The 27,008-nt window shown below is 42.4% G+C and overlaps 4 protein-coding genes across 4 annotated transcripts; 1 reads left to right on the top strand and 3 right to left on the bottom strand.

The window, feature by feature from the left end:
* Positions 1-8: 8 nt before the first annotated feature.
* On the bottom strand, positions 9-1,933 carry LOC134195816 (uncharacterized). Its single transcript, XM_062664900.1, has 3 exons — positions 1,163-1,933; positions 741-879; positions 9-681 (listed from the first exon to the last, which is right to left on the bottom strand). The coding sequence occupies exons 1-3, from the start codon at positions 1,773-1,775 to the stop codon at positions 231-233; spliced, it is 1,203 nt and encodes a 400-aa protein (XP_062520884.1). The 5' UTR covers positions 1,776-1,933; the 3' UTR covers positions 9-230.
* A 10,485-nt stretch (positions 1,934-12,418) lies between these two features.
* LOC134195458 (uncharacterized) lies at positions 12,419-13,252 on the bottom strand. Its single transcript, XM_062664479.1, has 2 exons — positions 13,187-13,252; positions 12,419-13,102 (listed from the first exon to the last, which is right to left on the bottom strand). Exons 1-2 carry the CDS (start codon positions 13,250-13,252, stop codon positions 12,419-12,421), a joined length of 750 nt encoding a protein of 249 aa, XP_062520463.1.
* Positions 13,253-15,031: 1,779 nt separating this feature from the next.
* Positions 15,032-22,640, bottom strand: LOC134195715 (uncharacterized). The gene is made up of 3 exons (XM_062664792.1): positions 22,532-22,640; positions 22,373-22,463; positions 15,032-15,428 (listed from the first exon to the last, which is right to left on the bottom strand). Exons 1-3 carry the CDS (start codon positions 22,638-22,640, stop codon positions 15,284-15,286), a joined length of 345 nt encoding a protein of 114 aa, XP_062520776.1. The 3' UTR covers positions 15,032-15,283.
* Positions 22,641-22,671: 31 nt separating this feature from the next.
* Positions 22,672-24,201, top strand: LOC134195714 (uncharacterized). Its single transcript, XM_062664791.1, has one exon. The coding sequence runs from the start codon at positions 22,684-22,686 to the stop codon at positions 23,866-23,868; it is 1,185 nt and encodes a 394-aa protein (XP_062520775.1). The 5' UTR covers positions 22,672-22,683; the 3' UTR covers positions 23,869-24,201.
* The last annotated feature ends 2,807 nt before the right edge of the window (positions 24,202-27,008 follow it).

The following is a 27,008-nucleotide window of genomic DNA, read 5'->3' as shown; positions in this document are numbered from 1 at the left end:
GTTGTATTCTGTAGCGGATATATGACAATAAAAGAAGTTCATAGATACCAAAAGCTTGATGGAGACCCATATAGGACCACGGCCATTTCTGTTGTGTGACCCGGATTATAAGCCTCGCTACGCTCGGCAATAAAACAGCAATCATTTCAAGTATGCGCAGTTACAAATCTGTCATTCACGCGCTAATTGTAATGCAAACAAAATGATGAAAAATGTAGCCTATATAATAATTATGAAAATAGATCGAGCTTTTCATCGGCATGCTGCTTCATGTTCACTTCAATATATTTCGACACTTCGCCCATCGACTTTACTCCACTTGAAGAGTCATCAGTTGGCATCAAAAACAAGTCATCGTCATCACTCACTTTCTTTCTCGACTTAGCACTCGGCTTCGTTTTAATCGCTGGTTTAGAGGCTGGTAGCGGCTTTTTGCCTGGAGTTGGCTTAGAGCCTCGTGTTGATTTCAAGTTACCTTCTGGTTCCAGAGGTGGTGCTGGCTTTGCTGTTGGTTTTGGCTTTGATGTTGGTTTTGGTTTTGATGTTGGTTTTGCCAATGGCTTTGGCTTGGCTGCTATTGGTGGTTTCGAATTTGGTGACACTTTCGGCTTCGATGGAAGATCAGGCTTTGTGAGCTTTACAGCCAGTGTTGCCTCAAAATCATCGTGGTTAGAATCTTCTCTAAATATAACAATGATTAGACAACAGAATGAGTGTGATTTGTCTTTGACTTGATTTACTTAAAAAGGTCTAGATCTTCGTCGTCATCAAACAGCCGTGGTCTCCCCACAGGTTGTCTAATGACAAAAAGGTCACTTGCTGGTTCGATGTTGCCTTCGAAAAGGGAAGGTTTCGAAGAACCATCAAAGAGAGATCCACCTGGAATACAAACGGTTTGGTAAGTCCTTGAGTACTGATGGAGATCGAGACAAACAGATAAACAAGGAAGCAAACTGAGAGATGGATGAACGATCACAGATAAAACTCAGATAAGCACACAAATGGATTAACTATAAAAACAAAATAAATAAATTATTAAAAAGTTAATAAATATAAAATTAAAAGTAAACAAAATTCAATGAGAAATAAAAATAAAATAAAAAAACTATACTTCAGCAAACAGCCATGCAAAAATGCAAACAAGGAAAATATTATTTCCTACCAGAATAGCCCGCCTTTGGCTTTGGAAGACCCTTAAACAACTCATCGTCCTCATCACCAATGGCATCAATGTGACCATCATCCTGACCAAAGCCTTCCATTTCTGCATCTTCTCTAGCCATTTCTTCTGTCTTCACCTCGATATTGACTCTCGTCTCCCTACTTGTGTCAGCCTTTGTCACTCGATCAACGGTCGGCTTCAAATCTGAAGTTTCATCATCAGCATCATTTGCAATCTTGTCAGCCTGCATTGTACTTCCTGCCGCCAATGGGTGTGATGTTTCTACCTCAATATGTTCATCAGCATCAACACCTTGGTCATCTCCTTCTGTGCCCTCTTCATCAGACTCTATTTTCTTGACATCTTTCACTCCAAATAATTCCTCATCTGACTCATCGAGTACTTCGTCAACTATTTTCTCCTGTTTCTCTTTCTCGACTTGCTTCTTTTTTAGTGCCTGTTTCTTTTGAAACACTTCAATCCGCTTATGAGAACTGACACCAAAAAAATCCAGTAAACTATTACCATTGCAAACTTTAGCCGACTCGCAAACTTTCTTCACCAGCAAGTCAAATGCAGCAAGACGATCTTCGATAGCAGACACACTCAACATAACGTTTGGAATCTTTGGAGGCAGTGGTGGTAACTTAAAGTTGCTAAATTCTTTAAGAATGTCAGTTTGAAACTTTGCAAAGTCAGTAAATCTTTTGTCTACCTACAACATGAAGTGATACAAGTTTCAATATTTAGACACAATTTTGTATATGGTACTGACGCAATTAAAACCCCACCCCATGGTTTGCTAGTATCAAAGGTAAACTATGGGATGGGACTTTACTCAAAACCTGACACCTGGAGGTGTTAATTGGCGGAAGTAATTAACTTAATCAATTGACAAGTAATTAACCACCTGACATGTGTCTCACGCAACCGGAGAATTTGTTGGCAAAATCCGAGAAGGTTATCTTTGATAATGCTCCGGAAGGGCTTGAGACTCATTCGTTTTCCGCCAGTAGTCCTATGTTAAAGCGTTGCTTCCACCTGACAAGCCATCCATTGCTTGCTTTAAATCCTACAATGTTTAGTTCTGCGGCAACTCGCTTTGCTTCGTCTATCAGTGTGACGTTAGAAACTGCCAGGCCAAAGTTTCGCCTCTCTTGCAAAAAGTCAAACACCGGTCATCAAGCTGTACACTTAATAATTCACGTTCGTCGTGCTCTTTCTTGCTTTCTTGCTTTCTTTTCAGAGTTGCTTGGTGTCGCTTTAGCTCCTTGTACTTTGCATTCCAGTCCCGCACGCACTTCCTGTCAATGCTAAATGGGTTGGCGGTTTTTGACACCACCAAGCCACTGCCTTGATGCCATTCAACAACACTGATCTTGTATTCAACAGTGAAGCTATGATATCTCTTGGGCATAGCTGCCTAGAACATGTTGCCAAATGCTAAGGCAATTAAAGAAGCTAGTCTATATAGAAAGCGCCAATTAGCACCAATTAAAGAACAAAAAGGTGTGAAAATCTTAGGACCTGGACCAAAGGTGGGGATGGGACTTTACTCGAGGCCTGTGGTATTAATCGCGTCAGTACAGTACAAGACAATAGGGTAAGCAACAAGGTCACATAATTTGATATTTTGAATAACAAGTCATACTACAATGCCTATGTGATGAACTATCGATATAAAATCTAAGTGACAAAACAAGCACATGTCGTATAAAGCACAATTTATAATATCACAGTACAGTGAAACCTCATACAAACCAACTCTAAAGCCGTGTCCACATTAGACCAAAATGGATCACAATCAAATCGAGATAACTTTGAAAACAATACTTAAGCCTCTTTTTGGCATGATGTGACTGATGACCGATGTGTACATGTGGGTTCTTTGCTTGTGGAAAGCGTTGATACAGCAATGTAAGGTGAGCGAGAACAAAGATGAGTGAAAAGGGTTAAATGATCCGACAACATTTGTAGAGTAGGTGAAGGTAACACCTACTATTTTTAATTGGATTAAATCGATCATGATCCAATCATAATCAAATCCACCTCCAGATGCTGATTGGATTAATCGCAATCGAATCACGACCCAGTTGCCAGTGTCTTGCATTGGTCCAGACATCAGTAAACTGCATCCACACTCACTCTACCCTTTCACATTTACAAATCCAAGTAGAGTGACAAATCACCCACCTGAATAGTGTGTGCGTATTAAGTAATAGCACTCCCAGTCACCCTCAAAGACGTAATGCACAACAACCAATGGAGAGTGTTCCACTGTGTAGGGAGCACTACAGAATGCACTTGTAGCTACCAAATAAGGCAAACAAAAGTGTGGTTTCAATTATTGCACTCCTCAAAAATAAAGGTCTGCAGTCGCCAATACATCTGGGTGTGTCGCTTCTCTGACCAGCCAGTTTAGTCTGGTTTCAATAACAATCTTAATATCAACGTTCCACTGTACATTAATTAAAACAGATTTGGCTACATGGTTTGTCAACTACTCACTTACCCTCATGTATCCATTCCAAACCATAATTATGACATACAGCTGCCTAGTAGAACGGTACAGTACAACTCCAATTATCTAGACACTGATTATTAGGACATTTCGATAATCTGAACAAATTTTTTTTCTGCCCAAACAACACATGTCTTTCACTTGTTTGCCGTGTGACATCATTCCAACATGTAAACTTGTAAAAACTTTTTTTACTTACATCTAATCATTAAATATGTAAACATGTTGAGTCGTTGCTGACCTAATATTGCTGTATATTAATTAATTAAACACTTGTTCATTATGTACTTGACTGTCAATGTATGACTGAGTCTCAAGGAAGTTACCACACAATCATTTCACTTATCCGAACTTTCTATTTTCCGGACAATTTGACACTGCCAAAGAAAAGTCCAGATAATTGGGTTGTACTGTCCTGCAAACTACAATTATTTTGTCATGCAACAATATCGCGAAAGTACACCAAGTCAAGTTTTTTCAGCAAGTCTGCAACTAACTACTTGGAACTGCATGCAACACCTTATGGAAGTTGTTATGTTGGGAAAAACTCGTACACAAAAGTTAGGGTGATACTCAGATCTGTTACAAGCTAGCAACTAATTTAGTAAACAAAACAGTGTGATACTTGCTACGTATCTACATTACCATAAACCACAAATGTCCCATATACAGACACTACAGAAGTCACTATTGCCAATACACTGCATGGTAACGTGTCAGTGAAAACACCTGGGTGATACTGAAACATGCCCAGTGCTCTGGTCATCACTCTAGCAGCACATACTTGAATCGGAGGTACTACATCTATACTGAATTGAGTATGTAGATAGAGTAGAGTCATTGTGCCTTGGACTGCATTGCAGCATGCAAACTTTTGTCAAAGCATTTTTATTTTTCAAAAATTTGTTTAACAATTAAACTACAAAATATTGATAACATACTTGTTGTTTACATTAGTAAAGTACCCTTACCCTATCCATTAATTAAAATATTTATGAATTTGCAATAGATAGTGTTAATATGGCCTATAACGTGTCTGTCTGTCTTCTATCAGACCCTCACCTCAGTCATCAAGCAGAGGATTGCAGAGCATTTGGTTCAGAGAAACCTCATGGCTCCGGAGCAGAAGGGTTGTCGACAGGGATCTTTTGGTGCAAAGAATCAGCTGTTGATCAACAAGCTGCTTACCGAAGACTGTAAGACCTGGCACAAGACCTTGAGCATGGCTTGGGTGGGCTACCAGAAAGCTTATGACAGAGTGCCACACAGTTGGTTGCTCCAATGCCTTCAGATGAATAAGATCAGTCCAGTCTTGTGCAGGTTCCTGTCACGTGTGATGAAGAGTTGGAGGACATCAATGGTGCTTTCTTGCGAGAACAGTATGATCAAGACAAGGCTTATGCAGATCAGAAGGGGTATTTTCCAAAGTGACTCACTTTCTCCACTTCTCTTCTGTATGGCTCTCAATCCTCTGAGTAAGGAGTTGAACAGAACCGGTTACGGCTACCAGATGACCACTGGGCATAGCGAGACTGCCAAATGTCAGCTCATCAGTCATCTACTTTACATGAATGATCTGAAGCTGTATGGCAGAAACTCTGATCAGTTGGATGGGTTGTTGCACATGGTGCATACCTTCTCTGATGACATCCACATGAAGTTTGGTCTGGACAAATGTGCTGTTGCACACTTTGTCAATGGCAGGCTATCTGGACACAACTCTGGAGTGACGGTAGGAATAACGGACACCATCAACTGTCTGAAACCAGGTCAAGTCTACAAGTACTTGGGTGTAGATGAGAGTAACGGTATTCAGCACAGCATGATGCGAGAGAGACTCCGTCATGAGTACTTCCGCAGAGTAAATAAAGGTGGTTCTCTGGACTGAGTTGTACGGTTGGAACAAGATTCTAGCCATCAATGGGTTTGCACTACCGGTTCTCACTTACAGTTTTGGCGTCATTCACTGGGGGTGCATGGACCTGCAGCAGCTCAATCGACGAACCAGAAAGCTCCTCTCTATGCACGGTGTCCACCATCCTTCTGCAGACGTTGACCGACTGTACGCTCCTTGCAGTGATGGGGGTGGGGGTTACAACAGATTGAGTCGACATATCAGTCATGTATTGTGAGGCTGAACTGTTACCTTGCTGACAGTTCTGATCCTTTCATACAGATGATACGAGAGTGTGACTCCGGAAAATCTTCACACTCGATCAAGCTCATGGCTTATACAGGAATGCATCCATTTCAGTTGAAGGTGGCTTCAATCTAGTGCCTGAAACAGATACGAGACATTACCGTACGTGTTGCAGTTCTCTTTGTGTGCAGTCCTGGAGCGAGAAGCCTATGCATGAACAGTATAGCCGTCTCACTGAGCAACCGCCTGTGGACATGAAAAAGACCTACAGATGGCTAAAGGCGGCCAATCTTCCTGCTGCAACTGAGGGACTGGTTGTTGCTGCTCAAGACCAATCTCTTTGGACTCGGTACTATGAGCACAAGACTCTACTGTACATCGTGATGTCAGTCCTACTTGCCGCATGTGCAGTGTAGGCCTAGAAACAGTCGACCACATTGTGGCAGATTGTAGTGCATTGGCACCGATGGACTACATTGATTGACACAATCAGGTGGCTTCCATCATTCACTGGGATGTTTGTCGCCATTTTGAGGTCCAGTGGAGAGCAGATGGTACATGTGTACCGGCATCATCCTGATAGGCTTGTGAAGACGGATGACATTACTGTGATGTGGGATACCACCATCCCCACTGCCAAGAAGATCAAAGCCAATCGTCCAGACATCTGTCTCAGAAATAAGGGAACAAACAGTTGTCTACTTATTGATATCAGCTGTCCTCCTGATGGCAACATCGGCAAGAAACATGCTGAGAAGTTGGCGAAGTACAGCGACTTGCGAGTGGAGATAAGCCGCATGTGGCATTGTCAAACACTGGTGGTTCCGGTAGTCTTGGGAGCTATGGGCACAGTGCATGTAGGTATTGCATGGTGGCTGGACATTATCCCAGGTCATCACAACCTGCAGCACTTACAGAAAACAGTGCTTCGCAAATCCTTCGTAAAGTCATGTCCTCTTTCTAGACAGCCGTGATAGTCTAAGTACTTCTGAAGCAGGGTTTGCCCAGTATTTGTAATAGACTTTACAAACCAGGCTGATCTGGTTGAGCATGACAATATCGATGACAGATAACTAGTTGTATGGTATCCGTAGGCGCCTCGCGTTCGTGAGTAACACGTCCAATGGAGTTTTCAGGCCGTCTATTGAAACGCCGAGTCCTAGTTAGACAATACGTACTTGTTGAAATCCTACCTGTCATGGAAGTAACCATGCAAACTTTGTAGTTCAGATTACGTCTATAGGCCTGGTATAGGTAATCGTCGTTTTGCGATCATGATCAAGACAATTAAAATGTACAGTCTAGGTATGCACTCAGTTCCATTGTAACGACAGTGGTATGGTATTTACTGACATAGAAATTGATATCAGCAAACATTGACTATCAACAGTGTTAGATGCAGCACAGTGTAGTAAAGGATAGATCATACTGTAAGTATCAAATGTGTGAATAGTTGACTGTAGGTGGCATTCAACTCCTGAAGGTGTTTCTTGGTTGTCACGTACACACAGTCCCTAGCTACAATACAAAAAGATGGGCCAACAGAACTTCACGAAGCATTTTCTTCGTCGTTTGGTCACTTGCACGAATCGTTCTTAGACTCATCTGTAGTTGGACACGGAAACGATTTTTTAAGGTAGGTCCTATCATGAAACGTGGTCATGAGGAGGAGAAATTTGAGATTTGTGTAAACACACACACACGTGTACACACACACGTGTACACACACACACACGTGTACACACACACACACGTGTACACACACACACACACAACACACACACACACACACACACACACACACACACACACACACACACACACACTTTGACTGCTCTCCAAAAGAAGTCAGGTGGCGTTCGACCCATTGCTGTTGGGAAAGTGTTACGTCGTTTGGCTAGTCGTCTTTGCTGTTCTTCCATCAAGCCTCGTTTACCAGACGTCTTGTTACTTTGTGGTCAAGTAGGCATAGGAATACAAGGAGGTTTAGAAGCAAGTGTCCATTCTCTATGTCATACATTGAAGAGAATGGTGATAAACAGGACTGATGTTGTTTCAAGCTAGACATGACAAACGCGTTTAATGAGTGTCATCGCAGTTCTTTCCTGAAGAGACTTGACAGGGAATTTCCTGAATTGATAGCATGGGTACAGTGGTGTTACCACTGTGCAGCTGAGTTATGGTTTGGCTATCATCACCTTAAGTCTACAGCAGGTGTACAACAAGGGGATCCCCTGGGACCACCGCTGTTCTCTTTAGCCATTCTAGAATTAGTGGATGAAGTTGGAGAAGTGCCTGGTTGGATTTGAATTTGTGGTACCTCGATGATGGAACCTTTGCTGGTACAAGAAAATCTGTCTCAAAGTTGGTACGTCTTATCATGGAGAAAGGTCCTCTCCTGGGCCTTCACGTCCATTTATCAAAGTGTGAAGTGTTTTGGCCTTCGGGTGATCAAACACATCCGGAATTTCCACCAGAAGTACACCGGTTGTCGGATGGAATAGAATTGCTTGGTTCGCCAGTGTGTAGAACATCTGAATTCTTCTCTAATTGTTTCAAGAAGCGAGTTGATTAAGTAGCTGCAGCCCATTCTCATCTTTTGGATCTTGAAAATCCACAAGTAGAACTTCAGTTGTTGAGAAGTTGTCTGTCAATTTGTAAAATTAACCATTTGCTTTGTTCAGTGAGACCTGCTATTGCTAACAAGCAATTGTCTAGGTTTGATGACGATCTACAACAATCACTTGGCCGAATCATAAGATCTATTTCTGACTTTGCATGGTCACAAGCTGTACTACCAATTGGAAAAGGAGGTATGGGCATTAGGGAAGCCGTATCTACTTCACCATCTGCTTTCTCGGAAGCTGTAACTCTAATCGAAAATTGGTTAACTGTCTACTGAAACGCAGTCCATCTTCTCTTCCCTCTTCTCTCCAATCGTTACCAGGAGAAGAGGAAACACGAGGAATCGTACGTAACCTACTTTCTAAAAGTGAATCAACCTCATTGGACTTGTCGACAGCTACACAACACCAGATTCAAAGTCATCTAGATGACATTTCTTTTTCTAACCTGCTAGATTTGGCGAGTCTCAGAGACAGAGCCCGTCTGAAGACTATATCATCTCCTCATGCGAGTGCATGGTTGTGGGCAACTCCAAACCGTAACCTTGGCCTCACCATGTCACCCCACGAGTTTGTTGTAGCTTCAAGATACTGGTTGGGTCTGCCCATATTTCCTTTCCCAACAAACAGCATTAGATGTTTGTGTGGTCAGCCACTTGACCCTTATGGAGATCACCTTGTTAGATGTGGTCATGGTCCACATCGTCTGAATCGTCATAATGCTTTGTGTGAGACTATTTGGCAATCGCTTCTTATTGATTCGAAACAAGTTGTAAAAGAACAGAGAAGCTCCGGTGAAACCAAATACCGGCCAGGTGATGTTTTCCATCCAAATTTCTTGAATGGACGTCCTGGATACTTTGACATCACAGTAAGAAACACGTTGCAACCATTATACATCCCTCGAGTTGCTGAAACATCAGGAATAGTTGCAGAAGTGGCTGAGATGGACAAAGATGATCGTCATGATGCAAGAGTGACATATGCAGGCGGGGTTTTCTACCCCTTGGTGGTAGAGACGCTTGGTTTATGGTCACCAGATAGCCTAGAAACTTTAAAATCTATATCTTCTAAGTTTGTGCTGTGCTAGCTGTTCCCTTCTGGAAAGCTTTAAAAAAACTTGCTAGAGCAACTGTCTGTAAAATTATGGTTATATAACGCTAGAATGATTTCTAGCCGCATGCTTGTGGAAGTAGATAATGTTTTAAGTTAAGTTGGGACTTCTCTGTATGCTATTAGTTGTTCAACAACCATCCTATGTCTCCAAGGCAGCCATAAAACCAGGTGCCGCAGCAGAAGCTGGTGAAATAGAGAAAGACGAAAAGCATGACAGGGTGGTTACTCAAGCAGGTGGTCATTTCTACCTGCTCATTGTAGAAACTTTAGGACACTGGTCTCCCTCAAGTCTAGAGACGCTGAAGACCATAGCCTCAAAAGCTTCATCAATGAACAGCATACCTTTCTCTCAGACATACTCAAATTTAATGGAACAGTTGTCCGTGAGACTGTGGCAGTATAATGCCAAGCTATTATACAGTAGATTGAACCTGGACTTTGATGACTTGTGGGATTTTCCTGTTACTGTAATGTAGTTATGTTTAGGGACTGGGTGGGCAGGGTTCTCCTTAGAAATTTGAGAAGGATAGCGGGTTATCATAAATGAGCAACCGGAAGTGGTAATTAGCGACCGGAAGTGGGAATGGCCATGCATTTATTTATTAACTTGTGATAGGAGTCCAATTCTCAGCAAGGTGTGGCAACAGAACAAGTTACACTATAGTCCTTAAGTCAAGTTGACTACTAGTAGTACAGTGTACTTGTATATAGAACAAACTGAAGTGATTAGCAAGGACTAGTTACTACAATATATACTTTTCTTCAACACTAAGTCTTCTATTCCTGGAACTACAATATGTACCGTATTTCCGCGCTTTAAACGGCATGCCGGTAAAACCGGGGTTTACCAAGAACAGTGTCAACCCTTTCTGGTACCCTAAACCGGCATGCCGGTATAGAGTGAGGTATGCCGATATAGAGTGGGGTAGCCTTGGACTCAGGTCTTGAGTGCGCGACCACGTAATGCTAGTGCGCATGCCTGCTGATGGCGGACGACGTCCAGTCGACGACATCCTGCTCTTCCAAGAAAGGAAGAAAATCGTACACGATTCAGAAGAAGATGGAAGTTTTGTCGAGGTTGGCAGAGCTGGGTGGAAACGTGGCGGGAACAGCTCGGGAATGCGGAGTACCGAGAAGTTGCGTGCAAGACTGGTCGAAGGCTGAGAATCAGATCGAAGCAATGAAGAATGACAAACATCACCGGCATTTCCGACGATGAATGCTCTTCCCAAGAAAGTGAAGACGATGACAAAGACTGTCTGTAGTACGTTACAGTAGGGAGTGAATGATTCTCTTTCTGTATTAGTGTTAATGTTAAGTATGTCTGTTTATCCACACAAAGCTCTGCAACTTTCCATTTCAACACTTGGTGAAGGATGTTTGTAATTTTACCCCTCTAGACACCGGCATGCCGGTATGCCCCGGGGTATACCAGCACTTGCTAGACCCCGTTATAAACCGGCATGCCGCTTAAAGCGCGGAAATACGGTACTAGTACTACTTTTCTACACTAAGTCTTCTATTCCTCCACCCTGACCACAAGTCACATGCCCTATCATAGGAAAAGTCACTTGGTTCTGGTCCTTCTACTGATATCATCATGAGATTCTGAAGAGTCATACTGCTAAGCCGGTTACGTAGATCAGTTTTGATTCGTTTTAAGGTTGAAAATCCCCTTTCACAGTCCACTGTAGACACTGGCAATAACAGCCCGATTGCTGCCAATCTTGACAGATTAGAAAACATATCCTGCAGTTCCCCTTTCTTCTGCAGTAATGACATTATCTGATGAGTTGCCAGCTGCCGAAGTTCTTGATTGGTAGCAACAATGCATGTGAAAGTTCTTAGCTCTGACTTAGCAGCCTCAGAGTCAACTACAATATTCTGTGAGACGCGTTAGGGCATCTACACCATGACTTGCAGCATCCTGAACTGAAAAATTCAAAGGAATTTTAGCTGGGTCAAAGACACTGAATGCTTCTATTAGAGCAGCGTCAGGGAACCTTCCAGAAATGTGGTCAAGAAGAATTGAAAGGTATCTGTTGTACACTTGTTGCTGAAATGCATCCTCTTCTGCAGAACTTGGCTGTTTGAAACCATACTGCCTCAAGTCTGGAAGTACTGTAGACAGACTACTGAAATGTTGATCCGAGGTCATCAACAAAGACTCAATGGTTGCCATTGTCCCTTGCACTAGAGGCTTAATCATAGAAAAATCTATATTTTTCCTCTGGAATGCACGAGACAGGTTGGCCAACGGTGGTAGAATGTCAGAAAACATGTGTAGGCTTGCAACAAACCGGTAGCTCTTGATGAAACCAGCCAAACCAGATGCTTGAGCACTGTTTCACTCCTCTGCCTCCTTTCCAGGCTGGTCACAACAGATTTTAAACACTTGCGCAAATGATCGACTGCTTTTTCATGAGAGAGCCAGCGGACATCCTTTGCTTCAGTCAATTTAAGCAATGGGTCATCAAGTAGACCTTGGATGGATTTTAACCCAGCAGTTCTAACAGGCAAATGCTGGTAAAATTGGTAAAGTTGATTGAGGATGTCCTTGAATTGGCTGCTTGGCCACAGGACAAGGCCAAGCAATGTGCAATACAGTGATTTGCCACTAAAAATGGTGCCTTTTCTCGCAGAAGCTTTGAAACCCCACCTCTATTTCCAAGCATCACTGATGCTCCATCACTGCCAAGGCCACACAGTCGGGTTTGCAGGTCAACTTTTAAGTCCGAACATAGCTTACATAGAGCCTCTGTAATAGTTACAGCTAGACCATTTTGGAGCTCCAGAATGCCCAGAAAACTGGTTTTTACGTCCCCATTACAAAAGCACCTGCTGTAAACAATTTACTATTTGGTTACAGACACATCTGTAGTTTCATCAAAACAGAGGAAAAAGAATGGAGACATTTGCAGCTGCTGATATATCTCTATTGAGACAGTTTCACCTAGAGCTCGTACTAATTCTTGCATAGTACGCTCAGACGTGTAGCTAGCATTGCCACCAATATGCATGTCATTAAGGTATGTTGCTCCTAGAGATTTGCCCAAATCCAGGAGAGGCATAAAATTTGTAGTGTGAGCAATCTCTCTCTTGTTCAGGAAGTACATAGCCTTCAGTGCACCTATAAACGCCTTTCTCTCTGCCAACACAACTTTCTCTAGTGCCATAGCAATACCGCCATCCTTTCCTGAGGACGCAAGCACACACTCCATTTCCATCACTGCCCTGTGGCTGTCACTCTCACAGTGTTTCTTCAGACTCTGCCTAACAAGAGTTTTACACGGCAGATCAACCCATGTAGGTCTCCCTGCTGCAACTTTCTTTGGCCGAAGACTGTGCTTCCGGCACAGTGAACAAAACATCCTATCCCCATTAACAGTGTCCACAACTTGCAGCAATGGGAAATCTTTTACCCACTGGCTATCAACACCGCTCTTTTGTCGCTTTGACGCCGATTCAGATTCTCTAGGGCCTTCAGACTCCTTGCACAGAGCAGCTTGGTCACGCTCAAGGGCCACTGTAGTTGCTACCTACAACATACTTAATTAATTGGTAACTAGACTTCCTGAAACAGAACTGGAGGTCTGGGAATGGAACATTCTCGCATACTGTACCTGTTCATCAGAGTCTTCAGATGAATTTGTAGGCGTCTGTTCTGTGATGGTACATCTGCATATCATTCAGATCTTGGGAGCACATTGGCTGACGTTGTCGGTATATGATCTGCATAACGTACTGACCTCAGCGGAAATGACGTGCTTCCAGGGGTCCATAGTGATCTATGTAGACACAACTACTGTACACTTGTCCAAGAGACTGAAAGCTATGTACACCTGTCAAACGTTTTTGTCACTTGATACCGGCAGCTTCAGCTTTCTTGTGGCTTCCGCTTCCTCATGAGTACGTAAGGTTAGCACACTACCTTTCTCTATCCTGCAATGCATGTATTGCAAGTGCAATCTTGCCCTATTTTTGCGTCTTCTTTTGCCTAGTACAGACTTCACTTCAACTTCGAAAACTAGCTAAGCTCTAGACATGACTAAGACGATACACCTTGGTTGCTCATTCCTGAGGTAAGGTGTATCGGGCTGATATGCCTAAATGGCCTGGGGATAACCCTGGTGGGTAGGGTAGTTTGGGGTAGTCTGCATAGAAGAAGAATATATTTAATATATATATATATATATATATATATATATATATATATATATATATATATATATATATATATATATATGTATATATATATATATATATATATATATATATATATATATATATATATATATATATATATATATATATATATATATATATATATATATATATATACATATATATATATACCAAAAGCTCGATGGAGCCATATAGAACCACGCCCATTTCTGTTGTGCGACCCAGATTAGAAGCCTCGCTACGCTCGGCAATAATTAGTAAAATTAATTAAAAGTAAAAGATTGTAGTTAACTGATTTCACATAATTACAAATCAATTTACCGTGAACTGTACAACATCTGATTCCTTGAGTTTGTCTGTCTTGAAGTAAGGCAAATTGGTGACGACAATAACTTTGAATACAACCGATCCAGTGCCAAGCCTACCGCGCTGGTCGACGTACTCTGGCACCATAAGGTCGATGCCCGTGTGATCATTTTTCAACACTCTGAAACGCAATGCCTTGATCACGTGACCGATTGAAGTAGACTTGCCGCGAATGCAGGAACTGAGTTGTGGCTCACCTGTTCGTAACCAGAGCCTGATTCGACATCACCCAAAGCAGCCGCAAACCTACAATAATTGATATCAAAAACGTAGCCTTGGTTGCCAGACTAGACCGCGTGTGCAAAAATTGTTAGTGTGTGGTGTGTGTGTGTGTGTGTGTGTGTGTGTGTGTGTGTGTGTGTGTGTGTGTGTGTGTGTGTGTGTGTGTGTGTGTGTGTATAAACACGCCTACATGGGTGGGTGGGTGGGTGAGTGTACATCCGGGACACGTTAGGGTTACCGATTCAAGTCACAATAATCTAAATTATGTGGCGAGCTATGGCATCATTTCCTTGGGCAAGAAACTCACACACAATTGCCTCTTTCACTCAGGAATATAAATAAGTACCTGGTCTTTGACTGGGGACCTCACAAGCAGCCATTGGCTGTGACATGACATGTACAGTGGGATGCAGGTGAGACTTCAGGTGCTCACATCACAGTTGACTTCACAAGCCGGTGCTCCTGCTAGTAGCTGGCCCAACTCCAGGAGATTGCTAGCACAGGTCTGCTGGTGTATTGTGTGTGTGTGTGTGTGTGTGTGTGTGTGTGTGTGTGTGTGTGTGTGTGTGTGTTTGTGTGTGTGTGTGTGTGTGTGTGTGTGTGTGTGTGTGTGTGTGTGTGTGTGTGTGTGTGTGTGTGTGTGTGTGTGTGTGTGTGTGTGTGTGTGTGTGTAAACACGCCTACATGGGTCATCTGTGACACATGCGTTACATGTACATCATCTGTAGTCTCATACCCAAGCTTCGATAGATAGAACTCAACCCAAAAGTGTGCAGACGCCTAGAGTTTAGTTACCAATTCACATATCAACATACCCATAATAAGCAAAGTTACTTCTATAACAAGTAAACATTGTGATGAGTTGCATACATGGCAATATACAAATGTTCACTTCTTAGCTTGGTCATAGCACACAATTTTCACTGATAATTGAAAAATGAAAAGTACTACTGGCTATAGCTACTGTCTGTACCACTAGATGCAGACTGATTCCCTCTGTTACTTTTCCTTTCTTTATACTGGCGTTGATACTCATCCCGACGTTTAACATAGATTTCAGTGCACTCCTTCCATAACTGCTCATCTTTGGCCCTTATAAGCAACATTGATCAATAGCATTACAAATATTGCCACAGTATCTTGACATAGCTGTACAAAGCATCCAAAATTCTAAGTATCCCTTTGTGTTTAAACCTTGCTAGTCTGTACAATTTTTAACCAAACAGAGTGAGGCAAATCTATCAGGCCTCATGGAAGGAAACATTTAGTGGTCCGGCAAACAATCTATTGGACATTCTCCCATTAACTTCAAAATTTGCTTAATTACATATTTTGCAATCTATTTGAATAAGCCAAAAACTTGCAATCTATGCTCATTACTGGTTACAAAGTCATTGCAGCACTTGTCTAGATCAAGGCTATCGGTCTTGTCTTTATGCACATGCAACATCATAATATTATTCAGTCTTTCTTGCTTCATTGTTGAACGAAGGTGGTCTTCACTCTCTTCAGTGCAGAAAACGACCTTCCGCTTGTTGTGCTTGTTGCTGACATAACCAGAAGTCTTAGTACTGTCTCGACTTCAGACAGCAGTTTACAGCCTTCTCCAAGATTGAGAACAAAGGACTTGACATCGGAAATTGTAAACTGCTTCTCCTGTTCACTTGCAAAATGAGTTCAAATGATCTCAAGTTGGTGAGCTAAAAGATCTTGATCAAAGTCATCTCCATAAGCATCTATCACCTTACAGAAATCTGACTCAAATTCATTTCCGGAGACAGCACTCAACAACAAATTTTGAAGTAAACAGTAAGCTTTGTAGCCTGGTTGATCAAATCTGTCCTTAATTGCTGAAATGACTCGATCAAAATCGGCAAAATAAACTATTCTGAACTGCTGTTTTGGTGTTTGGGGAACGTAACTGTCACCAGTGCCTGTTATCTCAAACCGCAAAACCTGTCTCTTGCAAGGTACTCCTGGCTCACCTACATTTGCTTTTGGCTTTTGACTAACAACCTTGTCCCAAAATTTGTCAAATTCTGTATCTGTTCTCTGCTTCACCACGTAGTATCTATAGTAAGTTGACCGACAGTCTGACCTTCTGCTGCTGATATCTCCTTGTGTTGCAAAATGCAACTGAGATTTTCTGCCATTCCTAGGACTTTCTCGCCCAGCATAACTCCAAAATAGAATGGAAATGTGTCCATTTGAAACGAGATTCCATTGACTTTGGCAGACATTTCCATGTCATGTCTAGCAAATTCTGCAAATGTACCCAAACTTTGCTGCAAAACCACGTAGTTCTGCAAGACGCTACGTAGTGACTTTAAGCATACAGTCCACCTAGTTGGGCAGAGCATTCTGAAGCCAGGGTCATCAAGTGCCAGTTCTTCCTTTAGTCTGAGAAACTCTGCCTTGCATTTTGCTGAAAATTTCAGTAGTTTTGATAACTCAAATGTTGTACAGTTCGCGTCATAATTATAAGGACATGGCATCATAACCCAGTACAAATGCGTTTATCATCTTCCAGCTAGTGATAAAAGTACAAAATCTTTATGAGCTTTAAGCAGAGCCTACTAGCAGTGCAGACCTAATGTTTATCATTGCTAAAAAATTCAAAACACGTAAACCACACTCTGAAACCGTAGTATCCGCTGCTAGACGAAACTATCACGTGACTTCTCACTACATTTTTGCTACTGTTGCGCGTGCGTTTAGACGTGACACAACATTTTAACTGTTTATTAGTATGTGGTTTGTCCACCTCTAGCTGATCTAATTGAAATTACACGACGCGCAGCACTGTTGACTAATGTCTGCAAATGTGCTGCTGGAATCGTCTGCTCAGGCCTCCTGGACGGAACGCCAGAGTTCTTCTTTGTTCTGGGGATGCCTTCTGTTTGTTGAAACTTTCAAAGTATGCCACAAGTTTTCGATAGGGTTGGCGTCTGGAGACTGCGGAGGCCAGTGTCAAGTATGGTGACGTCGTTGTCACGCAACCATTGCCGGGTGGATCGAGCGATATGGATGGGCACATTGTCGTGCTGGAAAACAAATTCCTCTACTATTAACAATTGAGCATCAGGAAGCATGTGGTCCTCGAGAACTCTTTGGTAGGCAAGAGCGGTTACATGGCCTTCTAGTCTTACTAGAGATCCGACGCCATAATATGACATGCTACCCCACACCATCACACTTGGTGAGTGTTTTACTGTCAAATCACAGCACTGCGGCAAATACTCTTCTCCCTTAATTTAATATAATTACGGCACCAGACGTGCAGCGCTCTGTCGTTTCCAATGCTAATTTTGGCTTCATCGCTAAAAAGGACAGATCTCCACGCCTCCACATCCCAGTCACGATACATTGCCACGCATTCTCATCTGAGCCGGCAGTGTTCGTCCATCAGTAGAGGTTTCTTGTGTGGCCTCCGAGAATGCAGCTCACTTTCATGCAGTCGTCTTCTAACTGTACTGCAGGAAATAGCAATGTCAGCCTCCTGATGCAGCTGAAAGAATAGCTGTCTCGACAACTTTCGCCTGTTCTCAATAGCAAGGCGCTTCAACATCCTGTCCTGACATGCGGTTGTTTTTCTTTCTCTACCAGGACGTGTTGCATAGTCACTGCTACTGTTTGACAGCCTCTGCCTTCGATCTTCCCACTTGCACTGCAATCTGGCAAGTGGTATGGCCTACAGAATGCAGCACTTTGATCTTTCCTCTGATAATGGGACTGAGCTGTTTCCTCTTGGCATTACAGCAACTCACAGCGAATGAGTGAACCGAAACAAACTCGTGAAATGATTTCAGCTAAAAAAGAACTAGCACAAGACATACAAGTTTGCAGGCTTTTACTCTAGGGGTTTTAGCAGCTGAAACATTTTGCGCGTAGGTTGACTGTTTTGAAAACACCAGAAATGGCTCATTAGTAACATTTTCCTAACTTTTAGCGGTTACTTGCAATCTTCTGATGCTCATTCTTCTACTGAAAAGTTAAATAACAACCTTTCTAATAGTACAATGCCTAAAACTGTCAGATAAGACTCCCAAATTTAAATTGGAGCAACATGCACTAAAATCCTGTGTTCTGACGTTGAGTCCACTCTTCTTCTTGCTTGCGCAAGTAAAGCATCTATGAATTATGCAATAAAATAACAATTGCATTGATGTACATTTGTAAAATTCAACTCTCTAGAAGAAGCCAAATCAGGACAAACAAAACAGCCTGTTTCTGTGTTACGTCATATAGATCATGTGCAGTACGTTCAGAATTCGTAATTTTCAACCAAAACAAAGTATAGAATAGTGCGATTACGTTTACATCTAGTACTGCCACAATTGAAAGATCTTGCATATTGTCTAAGAAATAATTTACAATCTAAAAGAACCCGTATGTTTTGACAGCAGTGTCCTTATAATTATGACGCGAACTGTATCTAAGGCATCTCTAAGAACTTTGACCTCACAAATAGAATCTTGATATGTCAAGTTTAGTGAGTGGCCAGGGCAATGAGTGTATTCAGCTCGACTCTCCATCTGGGCAAGCTGTGTTGCGACACTAATCCTGTGTCCTTTCATCACGCTAGCTCCATCATAGCACTGTCCTCTACAACGTTCTATCGAAAGGTTAAATTGTAACAAGACATTATTAAAGATGGCAATGAGAGAGTTTGCATCTAAGAACGCTGTACTGTAGAGACCAACAAAGTCTTCATGGTCATCGAGATTCTCATCTACCCAGCAAAAAGCTATAACTACCTGTTCGGTGGTGCTCACATCTGTAGCTTCATCCATCATAGCAGCAAACACTGACGATTGAATCTCAGAGACAATCTCTTGTAGAACACTTTGATTTGTACCTTTCAAAATTTCATTTTGAATATCCTTGAAAGTGTATTTATCCCTTTTCCTTTTTGTCCATGTTATCAGATCCACATCTTCATTGCTCAGCAGCTTCAAGGCTTGATTAAAATTGCCGTCCAGTTCAGACGGTCCATCACCACGTAAAGGTAATCCTTGCCTCACCAGAAACAGAATGGTACAAAATATTTTGTGCAGACATCTCCCACTCTGCTTTTTCTTCAGATATTGCCAAACTTAAAAATTCATCTACATTTCTTGTTGCATTAGGACGTATTACAGTATTCTCCACTGCCTCTTTGTGACATGACGATGTTTCATGATTTCTGAATACAGAAGTGGTGTCTTTCTAGTTTTGATAGCCCCTGGTAACAAAGCGCTGTCTGCCCAATAGAAGCCCCTCAGCTTCTTCTGTTTAAAAGCTGTGATTCTTGATCCTAGTGCAGCCACTTCCATTTTTGGAACCAAGTGAGTGAAAACAACGAAAGCTGGCATCTTTCTTTCCAAAGTGTAGCTTAGGAAACGTGATATCTGTTGGTTGGTACGGTTTCTGTCCAATCTCTGGACATCCTGGAGAGCTCTGGAGCAACTTTGAAAGAGACATGATCAGAGACACACGAAGGCAAAGCACGCTAGCAATAACAGACCCAGATATTTCCCAACCTTGAATTTTACCAGGCCAAGAAGGGCTGATGTCCAAGGCTAACTGTCATCAGAGCGATCTCAGTGTCATGTTCGCAATCCTATTATATATGAGTTATTAGAATTTTGCAGTGATGTCATACTGTCAATTGGTGGTCCAGCATTTGCAGGACCTGCAGGACTTGCCGGACCGGCTCCGCCAGCCCTGTCTATACAGCCTCATCCCCAAACTCACGTGAGCCTGGCAGTGTCCGGTTCCCAAAAACACTTTCAACCTTCTGTGAGTCTGGACTCACCGCACCTCTTTCACACACTTACTTCACTAAGTGTCACCCCACGACACAGTCTTGGCATCCCACGTGACTAAATAATACCTACGTCACAAACTCAATTAGCTTATATCTATCTAATGTGTGACCCAGCAGATCACGCCCAAGCCTCCAAGCACGGTGCGTGATTCACCAAGTTCACACTCTCCAAAGCTCAAGACGACTTCAGCATGTGGAAAGGTGAGTGTAATCCTACGCTATTGTCCTACTCGTGTAGACTGGCAAGCCTGCCAAGTCTAGTTATAGCAATCCGAGCTTCGCGTGTAGTTCACTCATTGTTTGTGCAAACAAAGAAGTCTTTTCCCCCTAGGATGGCTCTGGAGACTTCAAGTTTACCCTCCTGAAAGTCATCATAATTGAAAACACGAAGAGCGAACTGCAATAATTTCCACATCAATGTGTTACTCGTTGCCATTGCGTGCCCTACTGGCCTTTACAATAGAGTCTGCGCACTAGCAAGGGCTGTGCAGATAGCGGATATGCAACGAAACAAAGAGTGAACTACACGCCCAAAGTCCGGATTGCTGTAACTAGACTTGGCAAGCTCGCCAGTCTACACGAGTAGGACAATAACGTAGGACTACACTCACCTTTCCACATGCTGAAGTCGTCTCAATATTTGGAGAGTGTGAACTTGGTGAATCACGCACCGTGGAGAGTAGAGTCATCATGTGCTGCTTGGAGGCTTGGGTGTGATACACAATCTGCTGGGTCACACATTAGATAGATATAAGCTAATTGAGTTTGTGACATAGGTAGTATTTAGTCACATGGGGTGCCAAGACTGTGACGTGGGGTGACACTTAGTGAAGTAAGTGTGTGAAAGTAGGCACGATGAGTCCAGACTCATGGGAGGCTGAAAGTGTTATACGGGAATTGGACACTGCCAGGCTCACGTGAGTCTGGGGACGAGGCTACTGTCTATATATGCAATTGCTCCTTCTTCATGTCAGTCATTAGGTCCGTAATTTTCAAATGATTTTTAAATCCAAACAACATTAGAATTTCTTCTTACACACCCACCCCCTACCTAATACGAACAGCTGTCCATAGATGTAAAACAATTTCTCCATCCATTGTCCTACTAGTAACATCTTCCGTCAGCAGTTGACAGGAATCAATCCCAACTGCATTCAAGAATGTTTGGACTTTCACTAGCAAACCCACTACACTGCTGGCAATCTTCGCCTTACGTGATGAAGTAATGGATGTGGTCATTGTTCTGTTTGTTGTATTGATGGGAAACCTAGGTTACAAATGTAGACCAAACAAGCAGCTCACCACCCATTTTCCAGCTCACAAGAATGTAAAAGTCTCATTCTTTGTGCAGCTTCTCTAGGCGTCTTGTTGTTTGTGCCGCTTCTCTAGCTAGACGTCGCCTACTGTTCACTGTACCGTATATACACAGCTATCTGTCTAACCGCAACTCTGGTTGTTGTAATGAGGTGACCCCAGAGCCAAAACAAGACATCCAATGTGGGAAAACATGCACGTGCACATGTAGATTAGCTAGGCGTCTGTTCACTCTGACTTTGGATACCGTAAAACAGAAATGAATAGAGACGCACTAGTGTACTTACAGGTCAGCCGAGCCGCTTCGTCCGACAAACAGACGCTGTCATGGACAATGCACGTTCCCCTTCGCAAATTCTTGTCAAGCGCCAAATTTCTGTTGAAGACAACACTAGTGATCTTTGCAACAACAACACAGCCGCTCAGCCATGCACACCCAAAATTCAAGCTGGCAGACTGCAGAACCACTATGCAGAAACACTGTGGAACAAGCACAATGTTACAAGTCAGGTACAGCTACACACCTCGCTCCTGGTTGTGGTTGGGGAACATACACGTACAAATGCATGTGTTAAACCCTTAGTTAAAGCAAAGGACTAAACACCATGTACAGGACGGTCGCCCGATGGCCGAATTCTTGTTAGCAGCTACCAAACAAAGAGAGGTGGAGCCTCATGATGACATCACGTTCGTCTATTGGTCAGTAATGACACCACTTCTCGTCTATTGGTCGGAATAGCTTCATTTGCATCTCCGCTAACCAACTATATATACGGTCGCCGGGTCGTCGGGTCGTCGAACGACTACTATACCCTCCACCCAGAAATCCGGGCCTCGGGTAATAATGATTTGAGGATCAACAACTTGGTCCATACAACTATTGTGTGATTGTCAATTGATTAATTACACTTACTGCTCGGCAATGCAGTTTTGAAGGTCTTGACTTAATTGTCTACACTTCCAGACCATCGATATTGTTCTACCTTTCGCACAGTCAGCAAATGCTTTACAGAAATCAAGACAACACAGACGTTCATGATCACCTAGAGACGTCGAATAAGTACAATGATACCTTTATTATACTCATGGCATCGCTTCCCTGCTTCCTCTTTTACCAGTTTTGCGATGAGAACGTCTTTTTCAACGTGCCTCAGCCGACCATCCGGGAAAACGGCTGCCATATCTTATCCTGGACTCTCCCTCCCTCTCATACCCGGATATCCCATGGAAGGTCGCATTCCTCTTCGTTCTCTCGTCGTTGGAGAGTGGAAATATCGTTTCCAAGAGGCAGAGAACGTACAATCATACGGCGAACTCTACATATCAGAAGACTGTAGTCGTCTACAACTCGACGTTTGGGAAGAAGGCGAAACAGTAGAGCAAACGGACAGAAAATCAGCACCTCTTGGCACATTCCAATGTACAAACATCGCAGCAGTAGACCTCAGACTAACCAGCAAGTTTTCTGGAGACTTAGATTCAATGGTCGCAAAGTTGACAATAGAGACCGAACGTCCAATATGCTTTAGGAGAGAAAACAAAAGCGGCGATTTGTCTCCTCTAGCAGTCGGTTTCTTGGTGAAAATGAGTTGCGACATTGATCACGTGTCACTCCTGCGGGACATCTTAAAAGACATTCGTTACATGAAATATAAGTCGTCGCTTGAAGGTGATGCCAGCAGACAAGACATACAACGAGAGAGGGTTGAGGCCATTGCTTGGAGAGAGGGCCTACCGGGTTGGGTGTCTTTTCTGCCATGCTGGATGTACTCTCGGAATCTTCGATTCGCAATTGAACGATTGATCATTGTGTATACGATCTTGTCGGTCGCCTGGGCCGTGTGGCAGTTGTATATCCATGTGTCGATCATCAAAGCAGCACTTCAGCCTGTTGTTGAGCTGCTCAATATGTACCTTGAATCGATCGTCTTGTTTCTTGATCACGTTCTTCATCGGTGGACAGATTTGTGGTTATATTATTGCCAGCCACTGGTTGTCATCTGGGCATCGTTTATTGGACCAGTGTGGAAGACATTGCGGCTAGTATCAAGGCCTTTGATGAGAGCGACAAAGCCTATTATTGAGAGTCTGCAACGACTTCCGTGGAGGAATGTTGTTCAGTTGTGGATTCCAATTCGTCAATTCCTCGCTGTGTTGCTCGCTCCACTGGGAAAGGTGTTTGCCGTGCTGCGACGCTTTCAGGTGTCATTGACTGGGTTTGATCCAATGGCATTGCGTTTGAGAATGGCAAGGCAGCTGCTGCTTACCGGTGTCAAGACTGTCGGACAGGGAACGTCCAGCCTGGCCGAACGGGCATACAGAAAGAAGTTTGAGACGAAACAGTTGCAGAAAACTGTTTGCCCGATGGTTTCGAGTTCGAGTAGGGACGAGACATTAAAGACTGACTAATTTGGCAATATGTCAGTATATAAAATATTAGTAAGAGCGGTGTGGCTGTTATACATGGGTTCACTGAAGGCATACAGTAGATAGACTCAAAGTAGTGAGTATTTATTGTGTAATATACTGGTGTAGTTGAATTGTGCAGAACTATTGAATTAGGAAAGACTATTCTTGATGATTGCACTTCAGCTTAACGAAAATATATCTCAAGTATGGGTCATTTTGTTTTAGAGCTGAGCTTAAAACCAACTGTTTGAATTCACTTATCTCTTTGATTGGCGAGCGAAGTGAGCCTCTCTCTTGTCATGTCAATTGAGTTCGAGATATATTATATTTATTGGCGAGCGAAGCGAGCCTCTCTCTTGTCATGTCAACTGAGCTCGAGATATATTATTGGCGAGCGAAGCGAGCCTCTCTCTTGTCAGCATTGTGTTTGGCGTGCGATGGTGTTCTGTCTTTACCTATTCGCGTAACAATGGTTGCGTTACGTAGCAATAGTTTCTGTCAAGCAAACGCGGGAACTCAAGAAACCTACCTTCAGTTGCTCTTCTATAGTATTTGCGTTCAATTATCCGAATCCAGTGTTCAGTTATTTGAACTCGGCGTTCAATTATCCGATTCAGGCAATCAATTATCTGAATTATTCGATTCAGGAGTTCAATTATTCGTTGCATACGGCTGTTGTGCAATATCCAGAAAAACTGAATAACTTACATTGTCTGCGGTTGGGCAGCTGCTCAAATATCATCATTCATCAGCTGTTTAGTCTAGTTGTCTTCAATTCTTCATTCACGCTTCAATCGTCTCACTTGTTTATTAGCTAAAATAGTCGCGTAACAATGGTCACGTAGTCACGTGATAATGGTTGCGTAGCAATAATTTCTATCAAAGTAACGCGCGGAAACTCAAAAAACAGACTTTTCTCTTCTTTTAGCTTTTCCTTTCCATTCCGTTTGTCACGCATCAGTCTCCTTTGTTCTTTTGCCGCGTAAGAGAGCAAAATCGAGAGTCGTTTCACTCTTCTCGCCAAGAAATTACAATTGAGTCGACCCCCGAAAAGGGTCCCTTTCTTCAATTTTTTGTGAATATGTTACGGATTCAAAATTGCATTTATCTGGCATCGTCGTTTTGTCGATCCGTCTTTCCGTTTTGCCGTAAATCCATATGACAAGTGCTGACGTACGCATATAAATATATAAATATATAAATATACTAGTAAATGCTCGGTTAGCATTGTGTTTGGCGAGCGATGGTGTTGTGTCTTTACCAATTCGCGTAACAATGGTTGCGTTACTTAGCAATAGTTTTTGTCAAACAAACCCGGGAACTCAGGAAACAAACTTTCAGTTGCTCTTTTAAAGTATTTTGCGTTCAATTAACCGATTCAGGCGTTCAATTATCCGTTGCTTACGGCTGTTGTGCAACCAAATAACTTACATAGTCTGCGGTTGGGCAGCTGCTCAAATATCATCATTCATCAGCTGTATAGACTCAATAATTTGTAATTAATCTTGACTTTAGCGTGAATTTTTAGCGTGTGTTGTACGATAATTTCTTTTGCACTAATCTTTCTTGAATCAATCATTTATTGTTCAGCTGAAACGTGAGTGAGCATCCTAGAAAGACGTCATGAAAGAAATGTGCGACTTAAATAATTATTTCTATATTTGGTACTTCTAATTAGGACAGAACATCGGATAATTGAATGCCCGAATCGGATAACTGAACGGCCAATTCGGATAATTGCTTGCCTGAATCGGGTAACTGAACGCTGAGTTCAGATAATTGAACGCAAAACACTATAGTTGTCTTCAATTCTTCGTTCACGCTTCAGTCGTCTCACTCGCTTACTGAGATAGTCGCGTAACAATGATCGCATAGTCACGTGACAATGGTTGCGTAGCAATAATTTCTATCAAAGTAACGCGCGGAAACTCAAAAAACAGACTTTTCTCTTTTTTTAGCTTTTCTTTTTCATTCCGTTTGTCACGAATCAGTCTTCTTTTCTCTTTAGTCGCGTAAGGGAGCAAAATCGAGAGTCGTTTGACTCTCCTCGCCAAGAAATTACAATTGAGTCGACCCCTCAAAGAGGTCCCATGCTTCAATTTTTAGCGCATATGTTACGAAGTCAAAATTGCATTCATCTGGCATCGTCGTTTTGTCGATTTGTCTTTCTGTTTTGCCGTAAATCCGCATGACAAGTGCTGACGCACGTATATATATAAATATATAAATATATAAATATATAAATATATAAATATATAAATATATAAATATATAAATATACTAGTAAATGCTCGGTTAGCATTGTGTTTGGCGAGCGATGGTGTTGTGTCTTTACCAATTCGCGTAACAATGGTTGCGTTACTTAGCAATAGTTTCTGTCAAACAAATGCGGGAACTCAGGAAACAGACTTTCAGTTGCTCTTCTAAAGTATTTTGCGTTCAATTATCCGATTCAGGCGTTCAATTATCCGTTGCTTACGGCTGTTGTGCAACTAAATAACTTACATAGTCTCCGGTTGGCCAGCTGCTCAAATATCATCATTCATCAGCTGTATAGACGCAATAATTTGTAATTAATCTTGACTTTAGCGTGAATTTTTAGCGTGTGTTGTAGGATAATTTCCTTTGCACTAATCTTGGTGTCCCACGTTTCCACGAAAGTCCAGCTGAGCTGTTGTGAGCGAACTAAATCTACATATCTAGGAAGCCTACAACAACGCCTTGCTCCGTCAATCGTGGTGTAATCCGCATACTTTGTAAATCGCGCGTCTTGCGTGATACCGTGCAACAGTCCATCATGCGTCGTAGCAGGTTTTTATCTAATCAAGAGCTCGAATTTCACTACTTCACCTTCCCACCTTTCTTGAATCAATCATTTATTGTTCAGCTGAAACGTGAGTGAGCATCATAGAAAGACGTCATGAAAGAAATGTGCGACTAAAATAATTATTTCTATATTTGGTACTTCTAATTAGGACAGAACATCGGATAATTGAATGCCCGAATCGGATAACTGAACGCCCAATTCGGATAATTGCTTGCCTGAATCGGGTAACTGAACGCTGAGTTCAGATAATTGAACGCAAAATACTCTAGTTGTCTTCAATTCTTCGTTCACGCTTCAGTCGTCTCACTCGTTT

This window comes from Corticium candelabrum, chromosome 20 (assembly GCF_963422355.1).
Source record: "Corticium candelabrum chromosome 20, ooCorCand1.1, whole genome shotgun sequence".
In the NCBI taxonomy this organism is placed as follows: domain Eukaryota; kingdom Metazoa; phylum Porifera; class Homoscleromorpha; order Homosclerophorida; family Plakinidae; genus Corticium; species Corticium candelabrum.
This window is presented reverse-complemented; position numbering and strand designations above follow the sequence as displayed.

Excerpts from the sequence above, each read along its gene's own strand:
- LOC134195816 (XM_062664900.1), bottom strand. The coding sequence starts at position 1,775 with ATGTTGAGTGTGTCTGCTATCGAAGATCGTCTTGCTGCATTTGACTTG. Across the intron at positions 880-1,162 it reads GCCAAAGGCGGGCTATTCTG|GTGGATCTCTCTTTGATGGT; the intron begins GTAGGAAATAAT and ends TTTGTATTCCAG. Across the intron at positions 682-740 it reads GAAGATCTAGACCTTTTTAA|AGAAGATTCTAACCACGATG; the intron begins GTAAATCAAGTC and ends TGTTATATTTAG.
- LOC134195458 (XM_062664479.1), bottom strand. The coding sequence starts at position 13,252 with ATGATATGCAGATGTACCATCACAGAACAGACGCCTACAAATTCATCT. Across the intron at positions 13,103-13,186 it reads CTGAAGACTCTGATGAACAG|GTAGCAACTACAGTGGCCCT; the intron begins GTACAGTATGCG and ends AGTATGTTGTAG.
- LOC134195715 (XM_062664792.1), bottom strand. The coding sequence starts at position 22,640 with ATGGCAGCCGTTTTCCCGGATGGTCGGCTGAGGCACGTTGAAAAAGAC. Across the intron at positions 22,464-22,531 it reads ATGCCATGAGTATAATAAAG|CATTTGCTGACTGTGCGAAA; the intron begins GTATCATTGTAC and ends ATTTCTGTAAAG. Across the intron at positions 15,429-22,372 it reads CAAAACTGCATTGCCGAGCA|GGCCAAAGATGAGCAGTTAT; the intron begins GTAAGTGTAATT and ends GTTGCTTATAAG.
- LOC134195714 (XM_062664791.1), top strand. The coding sequence starts at position 22,684 with ATGGAAGGTCGCATTCCTCTTCGTTCTCTCGTCGTTGGAGAGTGGAAA.